Source organism: Neolamprologus brichardi, chromosome 12 (genome assembly GCF_056152115.1).
Source record: "Neolamprologus brichardi isolate AB-2024 chromosome 12, ASM5615211v1, whole genome shotgun sequence".
In the NCBI taxonomy this organism is placed as follows: domain Eukaryota; kingdom Metazoa; phylum Chordata; class Actinopteri; order Cichliformes; family Cichlidae; genus Neolamprologus; species Neolamprologus brichardi.
In genome coordinates, this window is record NC_142115.1 from 15,408,140 (window position 1) to 15,425,858 (window position 17,719).

The following is a 17,719-nucleotide window of genomic DNA, read 5'->3' on the forward strand; positions in this document are numbered from 1 at the left end:
TTAAATGCTCACAATCTGCAGTTCATGGCTGTATTCACAATTTTTACTGTCAGGGACAATCACACATTTCACATAATTTCTGTGTGATTCATTCTCCACTTGAAATTCTTATTATTACTGCCTGACAGTTTGACAGTAACTGTCAGGCATTTATGTTTCAATTGTGTTTTGCTCTGGTTTTGTTTGATTTTGTTCATATTTGTTCAGTGTTCATGGGTCATAACTGATCAGTGATCATCCATACGTACACATTCAAGTGGACCTGAAGACCAGGTCAGCTAAACACCTGAAATTATTTAACCTGGAGGTCATGAAAGACTCTCCTGGGTCTCAGTGATGACTTAAAGTTACTACTAATACAAAAGTCCAAGACTTTTCTATTTGACATGAGTATCTTCACTAGATAATGGCAATTTTCTCTGTTTTATGTCTCACCCAGAGAAACCCACAAGGATAATAACCAGCGTGGACAGCTCAGTAATCAGGCTTATCCTGGTGCAACAATATTGTTTGATAATACATATCAGGCCCATCATGAGTTCCTTGTGTGATACAAATGAACTGCACGCGTCTATAAAACAAAGCACAAACAGTGTAAGAGGGATTTACAGATGAATTTTTATATATAAATCTCCACTGTGACTCTGAATTGGATAAGGAAAAGATGGATGGTTGGATGAATCTGCATTCATAAATCACTTTGCAAACCTTTCATAAAGGTTGTCTTTCTATAAAGAAGCACCAATTAATGTTTTTACTCTCTTAGACAAAAGGCACGGCTGTCCAGACTTTGATCAGTTTTAGAACAAACAATTAATAAATCCTGAAGTTCCACCTGTTATAAACCTGAGTGATTTCTATTAAAAATTAGATGGAAGGAAAAAATACTTTCTTCTGTTTACTCTGTGCAACTGTCAGATTTACAGTAATGCTCTTTATTCATGATTGTCTGGATAACTGCAAGCATACTATAACGATGCCTGTAACCTATTACTGACAAAAACCTGAAACCCCTGATAGGAGTAAATATCTGCAACACTGTGTACATGAAAAAATGGTCAGATACAAATCGAAGAGGTCTAGATAGGATTTAATGGCTCAGACTCTGCGATGGTGGTGCATGTTGATTATCCTCGCTGTTCTCTCAGGGTCACCGAAATGAAAGGAGCTAGCACACTGCCTCCATTAAATACCTTGTTGTAACCTGTTACTCAGAACTGAACAACACGCACAATAATGGCATATCTCACAAATGAAAATAGGGCCCCTGAGGATATAAAGTTAGTTGGATAAAAGCCATGTGTTTTCCTAAAAAAAAGAGAAAAGAAAGAAAGAAAAAGACATGTTTTTCATAACCAAAGAAGAAAATAACACTAATTTCTGAGTGGAAATGTTTCTTAATTGAAGAAAAAGGAGATGCTTAAAAAAAAATCAAACCATGCCAGGTAGAGGACCCAAATGATCCAACATAAACACAGACACAATACAGAAAAATTCTCTTACCTGTAGTATTGAGAAAAGTAGTTTGATATTTTACATTTCAATTTCACAAATGACAACAGCGCTTCTCAGAACACGATGTTAGTTGGATAAAAGCTCCTCATTTGTCTAATCTTATCTTTCTTGTTGGCAGTCGGATATGAATTCAGTTCTTGATCGTGCAGTCGTGTCCTGAGAGCAGTGGCCAAACATCCTTCAAGGTTGTTTATGGAAATATGGTGCACAATGGTACATCAGAACCTACTGAGTGAAGTGCAGATGCTTGTCACAGCAGTCAGGGTTGTTCAGCCTTTGGTGAATAATAAAGGCAGCTGAAATCTGCTGAGTCTACAGCATGTTCATCAGCACAATTCAGAGTATTTTGTCTGAATGATGTTCACAGTAGCTGCAGTGAATTCACAAAGCAGGAGTGCTTTCAGTAAATATGAAAGGTTAACCGTTAATCCACAAGCTCTCAATTAAGCCCTGCTGAGTGACTGGTGATCATATTATAAAACATAATGTTGTTACTTACAGCATAAATTAAGCCACAGTAAAAATTTGTACCATGTATGTTATAAAAACTAGAGTTTATAGATAAGTTAAAAGACCTTAAAAGAGATCTTAATTGTCCTTGATGAAAAAAAGTAACCACAAATGTATGTTTGGGTGAAAAAAAAGTGTTACAACAATTCAACTGTAAGTCACATATGATACCAAAATTATGGTCTTACAGCATAAGAATTACTTAATTTATTAGAATTATAGAGGCACTTTAATGTTATGGGGAAAACACTTTTGTGCTAACACAATAATAATTTCATTTTTAAGGATATGATAACATAATGAATGCCCATCTTGAAAATTTAGGTCTAAAGATGTGACATTATGACAGTTCGGGGATTTAGTGGGATATAGACACGCACCACTACACATGCTTGAAGTTCATAAATAGATAAATATTCATAATTACCATTATGTTTAGTACCACTGTTGATACTGACAACTATAATGTAGCGAATGTTGCCAGACCATCTAGATTTTATTGTCTATGGACTAAGTCTACATTGGAATTTGGGATCCTGGACAGATAAAAGTACAATCTCCAGTTATTTGTAAATAAAAAATGCCCTGGGGGAGAAGAAAAAAGGAAAAAACAAAGTTGGTAAAACAGGGAGGGGGGGTGTCAGGAAAGTTTCAAGCTGACTTAATTATTCACAAGGGGTCAAGCCTGCAGGTTGTTGCATGTTTGATTTGGCAGATTTACTTTATATCAGATGCTCTTCCTGACACAGACCTGAAGGGATTTATGTGTCACCCAAGGCTTCAACTTGAGATCTTTCACTTTATGATTTTTGATTTTTAAACCCTAGCTCCAGCTTCCATGTTGCAGTATGATAAATATTTGTAAAATATCCTACCTTTTTATGCAGATGATACGCAGTTAATATTTTCCTCTGATGATCAAAACCCCTGTTCACAAATTAATAAGCAGCATTGATTGACTGATGGATATCTAGAAGCCTTTTAGAACTGAACAGAGACAAGGACATAGTCCAAAAAGTCTGCAAAAGTAAATTTGTTCATACTTACTATTCCTTCATCTAAAAACAGTGAATAAGGCAGGAAACCTGGCATTTTGTTTGGCAAATTAATAAAGTCAACAAGCAAAGTAATCCTGTCCTTAGACAGCACAGCTTCTGGTCTGCAATGAATATATGTATCCATCCTTCAGATTATTGCCATCTTGTGGCCATGCTGTCGCTGAAAGCTGTGCTTGTTTCAATCTCACAGAAAACTGCAGTTATTTTGAGGGCGTGGCCATGTCCTGTTAACTAGTGGTGTGCGATACTGCATATTTTGGTATCGATCCGATACCAAGTAAATACGGGTCAGTATCGCTGATACCGACACTTTCAATAAATAAGTTGGATGCGTTATCAATTTTTTATTTATTTATTTTTTAGAAAAATCTTTTAAAAAAAAAAAAAAGTAAACTAATTAAAACAAACAAGTAGGGGAGACCGGGGATAGTTGTAACATTTTTGACATTTCTGTCTGTAGCTTGGAGCTCTTTTAAGGTAGTGGATTCAAAATGTAATGCAAAGTATTTACATGTCTTGGCTATTAAATAGTGCAGCTATTTTCTCTGCAGCACAATTACCCATTGCATGGTATGCTCTCAAACACAAAGAGTGAAATGTTACAATTAACCCCATAGTCTGGGTTAGTTGTAACATACCCTGGGGTGAGATGTAACACAATGAAATAAGGGTACTGACAAAATCTTAAGATGTAATCTTTTTTATTCAACACCTGAATGCACTTATAAACATTTATGTAGCTATTTATGTGTTTGTGAGTGTGTGTAGGAGTGTGTGACAGAGTGCAGAAATATAGATTTTGAACATATTGTAACAAAAAAAGACAACTTTTTTTTTCAATAATTTTGGTTGACCTTCATTGAGTCTTCATTGGCTAGGTGGGGATTATCACCGACAACTCTTGCCACATTTGAACATAATAATTAACCTGAAAAAATTTAGCTGTGCACCAGCTTCATCAAATGAACTGTATGTGTTTTTGTCAAGTTTTTAATCACCATCAGAATCACAGTGGTGACAGATGTATGGCTGTCCTGGAGTGCAGGCCTCATGAGCCCACAATGCACAGGTCAGGCACTTAACCCAAGCTTCTTTTGGCTTTGAGTTATTGAAGTTTTCCATGCACACAATACAGAAATTCTCATCAGCATCTGAGGAATCTGTGTTGTCCTGTTCAGTGTTATTCATTTTCAGATTTTTCTTTCGTGATGTGGAAAGCTTGGATTGTTTTAGGTTTGTGGGAGTGGATTTGCCTTGTTTCTGGCACAGCCTCTTCTTTGGAAAACTTATTTTCCTGCTTCTCTGGTCTGCTTCAAGGGCCATCTTAACTGGTGTATCAGTGAGTATTGCTGTTTGTTTCCTTTTTCTTCCCGTTGAAGGGGTTTTTCTAGGTCCAGCTTTTGGTAAGGGTCGCACATCTTCTGGGTTAAAGCCCAAGGAGGTCTGTGGGTTTTCATTACAGCCTGATGAGGGAGCAGCTTGGAGGTCAGTTGGGAGACTGGAGATGTGAGCATCTGGAGGAGTGGTCATGTCGTCAGCTGTAGGACTGGTGAGATGAGCAGCATGAGGAGTGGACTGTTGGTCAGCTGGAGAAATGTCCATATGGACTGCTGGAGAAGGACGATCTGTGACCTGTGATGGAGCATAGTCACTGTCCTCAAATATGTTTGGATTGTATGGCCAAATTCCACAGCACTGGAATCCAGCCTGTATATTCTTTGGTGTAGCTGCTGCTGGAAGTGCCGTCCTGACAAGACCTGGTATTTCATATATTGTCATGGTCTTTCCTGGATTCATTCTCATCCAGGAATCACTTGCACTGTTCACCATCTTTTTCAGTGGGCCATAAACACTCCTGTCAAGTGGTTGGAGTTTGTGACTGCGGTGAGGGGGAAATGTGAGCATCACAATTCCATTGCTCTTGCAGAAGTCAATGGCTGCAATTGACAGGTGTGAACTGTGGTTATCCATGAGAAGAATCACTTTTTTTCATTGCTGACCTTGGTGTGGTTTGCAAAGTGCTTTAGAAAGATGAGGAATTCTGTTTCTTGCATCCATCCTGACTTATTTCCACTGCCAATACTTCCAACTGGCCCATCTCTGACAAAGTGGTCTGCATAACGTATGCGTGGGAACACAAACATTGGAGGAATTGTGTTGCCAATGGCATTAACTGCACATGCAAGGGTGACCAGTGAACCTCTCTCTGCTGATGTCATTGCTCCAACTTGTTTAGTGCCACGTTTTGCAATCACTCTGTCCGGGGTTTGCACAGTTGTTATGCCAGTCTCATCAATATTCCATATGTCATTTGCTGTTAAGGTGTGTCTCTTTAGCACTTCATCAAATTTTTTGAAAAACATTGCTACATTGTGTTGATTAAAACTGGTGGCCCGTGCCAGATTTGTAGCCTCAGCACTTCTAACGGACAAAGTTGGGTTTCGTTTCATGTAGGCTGAGAACCAGTCTGGTCCAGCCCTTGAGAATGTGTCCCATGACTTTGGATATTTGCATCCATGTTTCACTGCAAGCTGATATGCCAGTTCTTTTACCTGTAATTTTAATCACGAAATATGTTAGTATTTCTGATATACTATATTTTAAATTGCTACCATTACAAATTTCTAACTTTCCCTTGTCTTATCCTTTATTGCTCACGTGGACATAGTCCATAAAATGCATCTGCAGCTCTCATCAGGTATTCTGTTAATTCCTTCTCTTGTTTATCAGTGAAGACCTTCTTTCCACTATGGTATCCTGCAAGTGGGAGTTCCATTGATCCCTGCTCTTCCAGCTTCTTCCTCTCTTTACAAAAGCGGTGCAAAGTGACATGGCAAATGCCATACAATTTTGCCACAGATCTGGTGGACTTTCCCTGATTTCTAACATCATTTGATGCTCTCTCCAAAATACTGAGAGGCACCCCTCGGTCAGTCTGTCTTTTCCATGACCTAGGCATACTGTAATTCAAAGAAAACAAAAAAATATGAGTTAAAGTAATAGTGGGGTAAGTTGTAACATTTGCATGGTTGTTACAACTAACCCAGGCTGTTGCTGTTACAACTGACCCAGACTCCTATAGCCACCATCTAGCTCGCATTACAGCCAACGGCTAAAACATTAGCACTAAAGACATGCACAGAATATATCCCCACAGACATACAAATAACATAATTTAAGTTTGATGAGTTTAACTGCAAAGCAGTTAGTGCTATTAGAAAATGAAATAAAGTCAAAAAACTTACTTTTTGGCTTAGAAATGTGTTTTTTTCTTCTAAAATTGTCTGTGTTTGTTGAATGGTGTTGATTTTTCACCAGTGATAGAAGAACTGAATTGCGCATGTACAGAGTGAATCACATGATTTGAAACTTAGCCCTGATTGGAGAAATTAGAAGTGTTACAACTGACCCACGTTACAACTATCCCCGGTCTCCCCTACTGTTGAGAAACCCTAATACAAAAATTATAATTAAAAATTTCAACAGCAAAAGCAACTAGTGAAAATATAATTGATATGTAAACAACTTAACAACCCCCAAAGCGTCTAAATCACGTCAGGTGACGGCACAACATCTAAACACAAGGGGGGGAGAAAAGTGTGCCTAAACTGCAGGTATGAATGTAAACTAATGGGAGAGCAGCATGTGAGGCAAGCTGCTGCCGGTCTGCTTTCACTGCTCTGTGATTAGTTACAGTCTGCGCTTCATACAGAAACACAGCTAGCATTAGCAAGTAAAACATCTTCAGTGATTCAGCATCGTTAGCTCTTGCTAACCACCTTGGCCAACAACAACTAACAACTTCTTTAGTACATTAGCACGGAAACCATGATGGGGAGGACAGCTCGGGTCCTTTTCAATCTAATAAAACAAGCAAGTTTGAACTTTTTCAGAATACCAGAGTCACTTCATAAGTGTGCATGTAAAAAACTTAAACGTACATAAATAAAAGTGACACTGACATTGACGCTACACTATGGAGCCACTACTAAACGAAAAAAATCATAATGATGACAAAAATGATCACCAGATTTTGTGTGATCTATTCTGTGGATTCACCCATTCAAGCACAGAAACATACAAAACCTGCTCAAACTAACGATACCTACAGTGTATAATGGGGTTGTGTAAATTTTACCTCTTTGCCACATGTGATATGTATGCCTCAAATGGTGATGATGAATTTCTGAGTGACTTAATTTATCAAAGAGTGCATTTTATCAAAAGTAAATCGATATATTTCATATTACCACTGTTAAGTAAGTAAGTAAGTAAGGTAATATTAGCCAAACTGTATGAGCTTGAGCTCCTAATATGTGTGAGAACATTTTTTAAAAGCCAAAAATCACAAATTATGATGGGGCACCATTAGGGTCCGAGGTTAGCAGTACATTGACTTTGAGGGTTAACAAAAAATGTATTTATCAATAACATTAGGTAAACACTTCATATCCAGACACTTTCATAATCACGTTCAGTTGAGAAGGCTATAAATCTAATATTTTTTCATTAAAAATGAACTGCTGCCAGCTGTCAGCCAGTAATTATGATTGAACTAAAGGCAACAAGCTACCCTAGAAGTCCAAAACACACAAAGTCTGTCTAGCAGCTCCCGGTGACTAACTCTTTTTTATTTGTTTACGAATCTATTTTTTACTGAGGTGTAGAAACAATTTCTGCAAACATCTTCCATAAAAAGGAAAAAAGGTAATTTGTTTTCTACACTACCTTCTGTTCACATTTCACATATGATATGAGAATATGTAAATATACACCTCAATCAACTCTTAATGTAAAACAGACTGAACAGGAAAATCACTCCACAGCTTCCAGCAGATCTCCTGATATGGCTGACCCAACAGAGCACTGGAAACATAAACATCCCTTTTTTAAGTAACATCATAATTGCACTTAACTTAAAAAGGAACATTTTAATGAAACACTTGAAAGGTCCAAACTCATTGTGAAGCCCATAGATTTTGGATGCCGATAAAAGCTGCGTGGTCAGAGTGAAGAGGTCAGAGCCAAATGGATGGACTCGGCTATATAGTCCAGGTTGCGGCAGTTGATTGCGCTCACGTTTAGACATCCGCCGGGAAGCAGGTACACCCGTCTCCTGTTTGACAGAAATTCTACTTGCTCACCTGAAAAGGCCAAAAAACAGTCACAAAAAAGCAAAATCATGACAGCTCATCAGCGTATCAACCTATGTTATTGTCATGTGAAGAAAAGCTCTCTTTAAAACATGAATGCTACATAAAATATATCTTCAGCAGTTAAGTTTTCAAGTTATACTTTTTGAACCAAACTAAAATCACAAACAGCAATTCAATGTAGACTGATCAGGGTTATGGCCTTCGTATAAGCCATATGTGTGCAATATGTGCGATTGAATAAGCGCATCAGACACTGATGAATACATTAAAAAATTGTGTTGCAAATGCCAATTAGCTGTTTCAAAGGATCTTCCAGAGAATCGCGGCAAAGCAAGAGCTGAGAAAACAAATTATGAACATCAGACAGCATTTATGTTGTCCTTGTTCGAGGCTGATGCAGTGAATCATTTGTCCTTCTAGATTGTGAGAAACATAATTCTAAAAAAAAGAGAGAGGGGGGGCTGAAACAGTGCTTTTCAGTTCTTACCATTTAACCCTGTGCAGCAAAAGAGTCCACCTTGTTGAGTCAGATGGTCCCAGCGACCAGGAGTTCCCAAAAGCCTCAGCTTTTCTCTTAAAATGGCTCTGATCAGCATACACCTTTCAACAATGTGCTTAACCTCTCCCTGCCTGGGGAACACAGTGAGAAAAATATATATATAATTCAATATCTGCACACTATGAAAAATGAGGGTGGAAAGGGGCGTGTATCCATAACATCAAGAGACATACAACACATGTACTGATAAAACAGCAACAGCTAATGTCCGGGCCAAATTCTTCAAATGCCAGATCATTTGCAGCATGTCTCACCACTCAACAAGATGGGCTGAGTTACTGAGCACTGTGGTGACAACATGCGCTCCTCCTACGGATGGCCTGGCCCACAGTGATCTCACTATTTTGTCAGCCTGAGACCGCACGGGCAGCAGGACGGAGTTCTGCTTTAAGACGCACAGGAGGTGTCCAACAGCTTCACCTGGTGAAGGAAACAATATTTGAAGAAACAAACAGCTTGAAGAAATCTACAGAATGTCCCAGCAGCAGCAAAGTAACGTTATACTCTGCTGAAAACAAATGCTTTGCATCAGTATACACTGCAAGCCTGTCAGGTTTTTCCATTTTTTCTGGTAAATATTCACTGGGTCACAAATGAAAGATTGCAAAGATGCTTTTAGATGCACATGAAGCAGGTTTAGTTGCCACTTTTTTGATTCTTTCTAACTTGTGGTTAAAAGATGAGCGTAGAAAAACAGCACATTTCATTTTCAACATTTCATCCCAGAGCCAATTACAAAGATCAGAGGAGCCCTTTCTAAAAACATGAGCTCCCCTGGAAACAAGATTTGCAAAAGACTCTAATGAGGACATATGCATTTTTATTTTTCACAGGTACTTTCAGCTGCTCCCTTCTTTCCCAAGGGGTCGCCGCAGCGGATGGATCCGCAAGTTTGATTTAGCACAGATTTGAAACCGGATGCAACCCTCCCATTTATCTGAGCGTGGGACCGGCACAAGGAGTACACTAGCTTGTGACCCCCTGAGGCTGTTTTGTTTTTCTCCTCCCTCCTTCAAATGTAAGCGAATGTGTTAACCTCTGAAACACAGAGCTGCATTTTTATGTTTTAGTCAAATTACATTAAAACCAGAAATAAAGTTGCAAACAAGCACCAACTCTCTCCAAGTGCGAAGGCTGCAAGTGCAACAACAGCAATTTTTTTCCCTTTTTTTGTTTCTTATTTATTCATATTCTTACTCGCTTCTTCAACTCACACAACACAGAGAGGGTGCTCTTCTGACAGGTTAGGTGAAGAAAAAGTCAGGGAATGCAGCAGCAATCCACAGTCCCTGGAGCACACTGGATAAATTTGATCTCATGCACTCAGCATAGTAAAGCTTGGCCTTTAAATATTTTTCCCCTCTATGGCTACTGAAGTCTGCCTTTTTCTGATGACGATTATGGTTCAAAGATAAGTAAAGAGCTGCTCTTGTCAATTACCTTGAGTCGGTTCATTCAGAAAAGAAAGAGTTCAAACTGACTTGTATCAGCTCCAGGCAGCGCAGTTGTTTTCTCACCGCAGAGTGCAGTGTTCGTTTGTGCAACAAGCACATTTTGATAGGTGCGGCCCCTTCAGTGCACATACGTTCTCACCATATAGTCCAAAGCAATGGGAAAATGACTGAGCGCAGAGAAGCTCCATTCCCAGCGATGCACAGTGCTGCACAGGCCAAGCATCACGCTCCATGTCTCCACAGCAGAGTGCCTGTGTAGGCAGCAAGAGGAAGGGGAAAAGTCTACGCCTCTGTTGAAAAACAGTGCCAGGAGAGCAAATTAAATTAAGTATGAGTGAAAAGCTGCTTGTCTGATAAAAATAATTTCAGCTTCTGTCGGAGAGCATAAATGCACAAGTTAGTTACCGTAATGAGCCGTGTAATCACAGCCCATTGACTCTGAGAGAGGTCTGCTCCGGTCGGGTAGTGGGCAGACGCTGACAGAACAACAACACTATGCTCAGGAGCACTCTCCAAATCCTCCAGAAGCCTCTCCAAACAAATGCCCCGCTGCTTGTCATCCCAGTAATAATACTCACGGATCTCTTGGATCCCTGCTGCCTGGAAGATACCAGCCAATGAGTCTGCAGGGAGGATCAAGACAAAACATTATATTGGCTTATTAGATATATTAAAGCAGTACCAACCCCTAAAGATCAATTACACTTTTGTCCGCAGCATGTACACTCACAAGAAAAGTATGTGAACCAGGATTTATGAATTAATTACTCAAAAAATGTGGTCTGATCTTCATCTAAGTAAAAACTAGTGACCGATGGAGCCTAACTTAATCAGTGTAATACAAGGCAAGTAGTTTATATCTTTATTAAACACAATGAGTAATCACTCACAGCTCAGACTGAAAAAAGTAAGGCTCAGTTCAGTAACTCGTAGACTCTCTTATGGCAGCAAAAGTCGGGGGATTGCTGTAGAGGAATTTGGAACCAATTATCCTTACAAAAAGGTTTCAGGCCATGACACAGCCATTAAGTTGAATGAATTTTATGTCCTTTATTTATGTGTCTGCTTTCAATCATTCTCCTGTAAAATTTGACTAGATTCCATTAAAGCTTACATTTTCAATTCTACTTCTGTAACAAAATGACATGAAAAATAATCAAATAACTTAAAGTCAGCATTTTGGGAAGAAGTGTTTTATGAGTCTATGCTTAATGGCTGGGATGAGGTTTTGGTGTTGGAGTGTTCCTCCAAAGACAGCATATTTTGGCTCATCTGTCCATTGAACATTGTCACAAGTGTTGTGGATCATCTTAGATGACTGTGGTTTTATGTTACCACCATTATTATTCACTATTTGTCTTATTTTTCACAATTAAAAAAAGATATAAGTCACAGAGCTCCATGCGGGCATATTCTGTGACAGATATTTATCTAATGATGTGGAATCCTTGACATTTTGTCTCTTTTATGTATTCATTTTCAAAATCTTGTGTTGCTATGGACACAGCGCTGATTGTTTACAAGTCATACTCTTTGTAATTATGGGGGTGTGCATATATATATATACAGTGGGGCAAAAAAGTATTTAGTCAGCCACCGATTGTGCAAGTTCCCCCACTTAAAATGATGACAGAGGTCAGTAATTTGCACCAGAGGTACACTTCAACTGTGAGAGACAGAATGTGAAAAAAAAATCCATGAATTCACATGGTAGGATTTGTAAAGAATTTATTCGTAAATCAGGGTGGAAAATAAGTATTTGGTCAATAACAAAAATACAACTCAATACTTTGTAACATAACCTTTGTTGGCAATAACAGAGGTCAAACGTTTACTATAGGTCTTTACCAGGTTTGCACACACAGTAGCTGGTATTTTGGCCCATTCCTCCATGCAGATCTTCTCAAGAGCAGTGATGTTTTGGGGCTGTCGCCGAGCAACACGGACTTTCAACTCCCGCCACAGATTTTGATGTTGAGGTCTGGAGACTGGCTAGGCCACTCCAGGACTTTCAAATGCTTCTTACGGAGCCACTCCTTTGTTGCCTGGGTGGTGTGTTTTGGATCATTGTCATGTTGGAAGACCCAGCCTCGTTTCATCTTCAAAGTCCTCACTGATGGAAGGAGGTTTTGGCTCAAAATCTCACGATACTTGGCCCCATTCATTCTGTCCTTAACACGGATCAGTCGTCCTGTCCCCTTGGCAGAAAAACAGCCCCATAGCATGATGTTTCCACCCCCATGCTTCACAGTAGGTATGGTGTTCTTGGGATGCAACTCAGTATTCTTCTTCCTCCAAACACGACGAGTTGAGTTTATACCAAAAAGTTCTACTTTGGTTTCATCTGACCACATGACATTCTCCCAATCCTCTGCTGTATCATCCATGTGCTCTCTGGCAAACTTCAGACGGGCCTGGACATGCACTGGCTTCAGCAGCGGAACACGTCTGGCACTGCGGGATTTGATTCCCTGCCGTTGTAGTGTGTTACTGATGGTGACCTTTGTTACTTTGGTCCCAGCTCTCTGCAGGTCATTCACCAGGTCCCCCCGTGTGGTTCTGGGATCTTTGCTCACCGTTCTCATGATCATTTTGACCCCACGGGATGAGATCTTGCGTGGAGCCCCAGATCGAGGGAGATTATCAGTGGTCTTGTATGTCTTCCATTTTCTGATGATTGCTCCCACAGTTGATTTTTTCACACCAAGCTGCTTGCCTATTGTAGATTCACTCTTCCCAGTCTGGTGCAGGTCTACAATTCTTTTCCTGGTGTCCTTCGAAAGCTCTTTGGTCTTGGCCATGGCGGAGTTTGGAGTCTGACTGGTTGAGGCTGTGGACAGGTGTCTTTTATACAGATGATGAGGTCAAACAGGTGCCATTCATACAGGTAACGAGTGGGGGACAGAAAAGCTTCTTACAGAAGACGTTACAGGTCTGTGAGAGCCAGGGATTTTCCTTGTTTGAGGTGACCAAATACTTATTTTCCACCCTGATTTACGAATAAATTCTTTACAAATCCTACCATGTGAATTCATGGATTTTTTTTTCACATTCTGTCTCTCACAGTTGAAGTGTACCTCTGGTGCAAATTACTGACCTCTGTCATCATTTTAAGTGGGGGAACTTGCACAATCGGTGGCTGACTAAATACTTTTTTGCCCCACTGTATACACACACACACACACATACATATATATATATATATATATATATATATATATATATATATATATATATGTCAAGAGATTTATTCTAAAGACACTTCTTCAGCTAAGAATCTAAAGGTAGAAACACACAGACGCTGCAGCATTTACTTGCAAGGGCATGATCACAGAACGCTCACACCAGAGTGGGGGCCCTGTGATGTGCGCTCTGTTCTTGCACTTGTCTTTATTTATATACAAAGGTAAGACAACAGTGAATACGTCTATTCATAGGCAGAGGAATGTTAGTGTGTAGGGAGTGAAGATAAGAGTGGCTCAGGTGTATGTGTGTGTGTTATGAGATTCAGAAGGACGCGGCCCCTCTTCTTGTTAGGGAGCGCAGATAAGTGTCCAGCTCTCCTCTTCCTGGCAGGAGTGAAATAATAACAGCTTGTTCAGCTATTATCGCTGTGAGAAAGAATTTATAAAACAGTCTTGTAGTGGACAACAGTCTAAGTCATAAAAAGGTCATCATGCAGTATTCTATCATATGCAAACTTATATCATTAAAAGCTTATGCTGACTAATAAGTACAATTTTATATTGACATATATATATATATATATATATATATATATATAATAAAGCCCTACACCCCGGCCCAGAAGAAGATACATAAGATTTGTTTTGAACTGTGTATTATGCAAGGCAACTTTAGAAGAGCCAAAAAATACAATTATGTAACTGGAAATGGGCATAATTGTTCCACTTTAAATGTTGTTCAGTAGAAGCTGTTTTTTATTTACCATCACAGGGGGAAGAGAGGTAAACCGGGCCACACCAGTCAGCACTGAGATCGTACCAGCACCTCAAGAGTTCAGCTCCAAGACGAACAGCAGCAGTAAAACCAGGAGTTTGGACACCTAACACCTGCAGCGAAAGCCAGGAAACACCAACAGCAGAGTTTTTGATATAAATGATGTTTGCTTGCTGATCTTCTATTGATTTATTCTGCAGTTACTTATAGTAACTGCAAATAACGTCTTTCCGGTACTGACTGACTGCATGATCAGTCCTAGTTTTTGTTTTGTACAAAATGAGGTTCAAATGAGTTGAGCTGTCTGTGTGTAGGTGACATTACCTGGTTCTCCACTATAGCCCTAGAATGCTTCCCAAGGGCAACTTCTGTGGCTTTCCTGGTGAATTCTCTCAGTCCAAGAGAAGAGGGATACTCAGGATGAAGAGTGGGATCAGTGCTCAACTGCTGCTTTATTTTTCCAACCAGACGCAATTCAAAGGGTTTTCCCTCCTCGCTGTAATACTCTGCAAAAACAATGTATTGCAAAGAACAGAATATATTTAATCTGACACAAAAATACAACGCACCCTCAGAGCCAAAAAACTGAAATTAAAATCCCTTTAATAATTGTGTTGCCTTCTAACAAGTGGCAACAAAGAGTAAAAATGTTTAAACAAGTGCAGTAGTATCTTAAGGTACAGATCATTTACTTGCAACATGCTCACGTAATTGTGGCCTTAGCAGCTATTGTACTGAATGTGTCAGCAAAGGCTGAGAAAATCAGGTACAAAGCGAGGCAAGGAGTGAGTTTCTAGCAGCTATTTCAAGAAGGCTCACGCAGAGCTTCAGCTGCTCTCTATTAGGCTCAAAGTAGCTGATTAAAGTGGGAGTAAATGCAACCTCCAGGCTTTAAAAAGCCCCTTCAAACACCCACTGGTACAATCTCATGAATGCTTCCTGTTTTTAGCATGGACACAAAATATAAATGTTGAAGGCCATGACTGGCAATTAATGATTTTACTGAAAATCTTAATGCAGTGCTCACCGGGCTTTCTATAAAGACGTGAGTATACAGTGTCTGATGCACTGAATATCTTCTTCGGTGTATCTTATTACATTGAATAAGATACTGACTGGTGACCGGCGAACTAGTCCTCTGCTCAGATTAGAATCTGAGGAGGGTACACACTGTATATAGCAGTCTTTTTCTTTCTGCTCACATATTGCCTGCCATAATGCGGCTCACGTATTTCCAGCTACATTGCAGACCTATAGAGGCACATTACATTATATTTACAATAAAGCAAGCCTGTAACAAAAAACAAAACAAAAACAACAACAATAATAATAATAATCTTAAAAGCACCTATATTAGCATATGTTGTCTGTGTTAAATTATAACAGATGTATTTCACTAAATTCACATTTAAAAATCAAACTGCACTTTGTGGATAAAAGTTATATATCTAAGTTTATTTTATTAAAAAGTAAGTATAAGTAAATAAGTAAGTAAATATGTCATACAATGTCTGCATCTTTGATCTTCACATCTGTCAATAGCTGTTGTCTATATTAATGTAAGTTTGGTAAGTTTGGATCTGACTCATGAGATCATCAGTGCATTTGGGTAAAGTGTACGTTTGTAGTTAATGTAGTTACCACTAGAATAGTGGTTTAAAAAAAACCTGCGGTATTTTTCGGGGGGGATTGCTAACTACATAGAGATAACATAAGCATTTTTTTTAAATTAAATTAAAATTCAATTTGAAGTTGCACAACATTGTTTCTGTTTGAGTTATATCATATCTATCTATCTATCTATCTATCTATCTATCTATCTATCTATCTATCTATTAGCCACAACGTGATAATACTCACCTCTGCCTGCCAGATCAACCTTCGTGGCCCGTGTATCTCTGGCGAAGGCGGATAACAACCTTGTTTCGGGACTCACTGGTGCGTTGAGCGTATTGGTAAACACTGGGCGATGACCTCCTGGGTCTCCATTTTGGCTGACCCCTTTTTCATCAGGGCTGCTGCCGGGTCGGCTCATCTCGGAGGCGGTCAGACAAATCAGACCGGCGGGAGCTGCGAACCTTTTGTTTGGGCACTGTTGCCAAGCTACAGCACATATTTGGATTCTGTGGCCCAGGCAACGGGGATGGATGAGTTTTGTCGCTCCCTAATGTGTGGCTCCGGTGAGTTTACTTTTGCCCTGACGGTAAGCCATCAAAGCCACTGGAAAAAGAAAGGATGAGCTATTATCAGTGAAGACCCAGATGCATCTTTAGCCTCTAACACCGACAACACGCTAGTGTAAAGCTCAGCTTTGTGTCCTTATTAAGGCTTGTTTGGGAGCTTGGCCCGTAGCCGCCATAAATTAGCCCTATTGCAATACACACAACAAAAAAACCCGAAGAAGAAAACAAGAGGCTTGCTCATTAATTGTACAAGAGTGTTCTGTGTCGGTCATATATATCTGCAGATGAGGCTATTTCCTGCATCCATGGCTTCCACTCATCCATTTCTTATATGTTTACTCAAATGCATTCATTTGATGACATTTATCCCACTATCATTTTCACAGATCAGACTAGTCTTAATGGTGGAGTTCATGTATAATCTGAATTCATGAGAAATTAAAGTTCCATGTACAATTTTCCTCCTTGGAAACCAACTGAAATCCAGCGTGCAGTGTAAAGCTCTTCAGGCTATTACTGTGCACCTGCATAATACTGCTGGGAAATAGTGGTTTCCTTCCAGGCAGCGAACTAAGGAAAGAAAGCCATTTCCAGGGGATAAAGAGGTAGCAGCGAATATTGCATTAAATGAAATTGCAGAATGAAAGTAAACATCTGATGGAGGTGATAAGTGAGCCTGGCTTTGTAGTTCACTTTATGAAGCTGGAAATCACAGATAACTGCACTAGATGGCAGTAGATGGCCAAATCAGCCATCAACTCTTGTCAACTGGTTGACTTGGAGTTAGAGATGCTCTTGTCCAGCCTGTCCAGTCCTGGTTCTTATAGATTACATGACAACAACTTTTGTTTTTTTCCAGGAAAGAAATAGAAAAAGATTCCAAAAATGTAAGCTTTAGGTGGGGAATTGGATTCTGGTCTTTTCACGCGGCTGTTAAATATTTTTACCCTTGCCCCCCGTTTTTTAAAAACTAATTTATCTTTGTGTGGTTCTCACACAAAACACATCGGTACAGTCGTTTTATCCCAGGGAATGACAACAAAAATTCTACCTTTGACTTTGTCATTTGCTGGATATTTGAGCCTCCGGGTGTTATTGTTGAAGTTGGAATATTTCTGTGAAGTCAAATTGTTTCTGAATGCCGAGTTGACCTTTGAAGCAAAAACGAACACACAGATAAAAGAAAGAAAATGTGACAGAGAAAGACATTTAGAAAGAAAGAAAACCCCGACAACACTGTTGACTCTGGGAAAAATACCTGGATTCTTAAATCTACTCCCGTCAAGAGGCTGTTAGAGAGAAAGGCAACGACACGTTAGAAGAA

General features: G+C 39.5%; 1 protein-coding gene across 2 annotated transcripts; it reads right to left on the minus strand.

The window, feature by feature from the left end:
• Positions 1-7,385: 7,385 nt before the first annotated feature.
• got1l1 (glutamic-oxaloacetic transaminase 1 like 1) lies at positions 7,386-16,390 on the minus strand. 2 transcript variants are annotated; one of them, XM_087849038.1, is made up of 9 exons: positions 16,073-16,390; positions 14,537-14,718; positions 14,202-14,325; positions 10,831-10,875; positions 10,658-10,728; positions 10,392-10,542; positions 9,053-9,218; positions 8,727-8,869; positions 7,386-8,227 (listed from the first exon to the last, which is right to left on the minus strand). In XM_087849038.1, exons 1-9 carry the CDS (start codon positions 16,245-16,247, stop codon positions 8,088-8,090), a joined length of 1,197 nt encoding a protein of 398 aa, XP_087705164.1. In that variant the 5' UTR covers positions 16,248-16,390; the 3' UTR covers positions 7,386-8,087. The 2 variants fall into 2 exon arrangements, with proteins under 2 accessions (XP_087705164.1, XP_087705163.1); XM_087849037.1 differs by having other exon boundaries at positions 10,658-10,875.
• Between the last annotated feature and the right edge of the window lie 1,329 nt (positions 16,391-17,719).

Excerpts from the sequence above, each read along its gene's own strand:
- got1l1 (XM_087849037.1), bottom strand. The coding sequence starts at position 16,247 with ATGAGCCGACCCGGCAGCAGCCCTGATGAAAAAGGGGTCAGCCAAAAT. Across the intron at positions 14,719-16,072 it reads GGTTGATCTGGCAGGCAGAG|AGTATTACAGCGAGGAGGGA; the intron begins GTGAGTATTATC and ends TTGTTTTTGCAG. Across the intron at positions 8,228-8,726 it reads TTGCTGCACAGGGTTAAATG|GTGAGCAAGTAGAATTTCTG; the intron begins GTAAGAACTGAA and ends TGGCCTTTTCAG.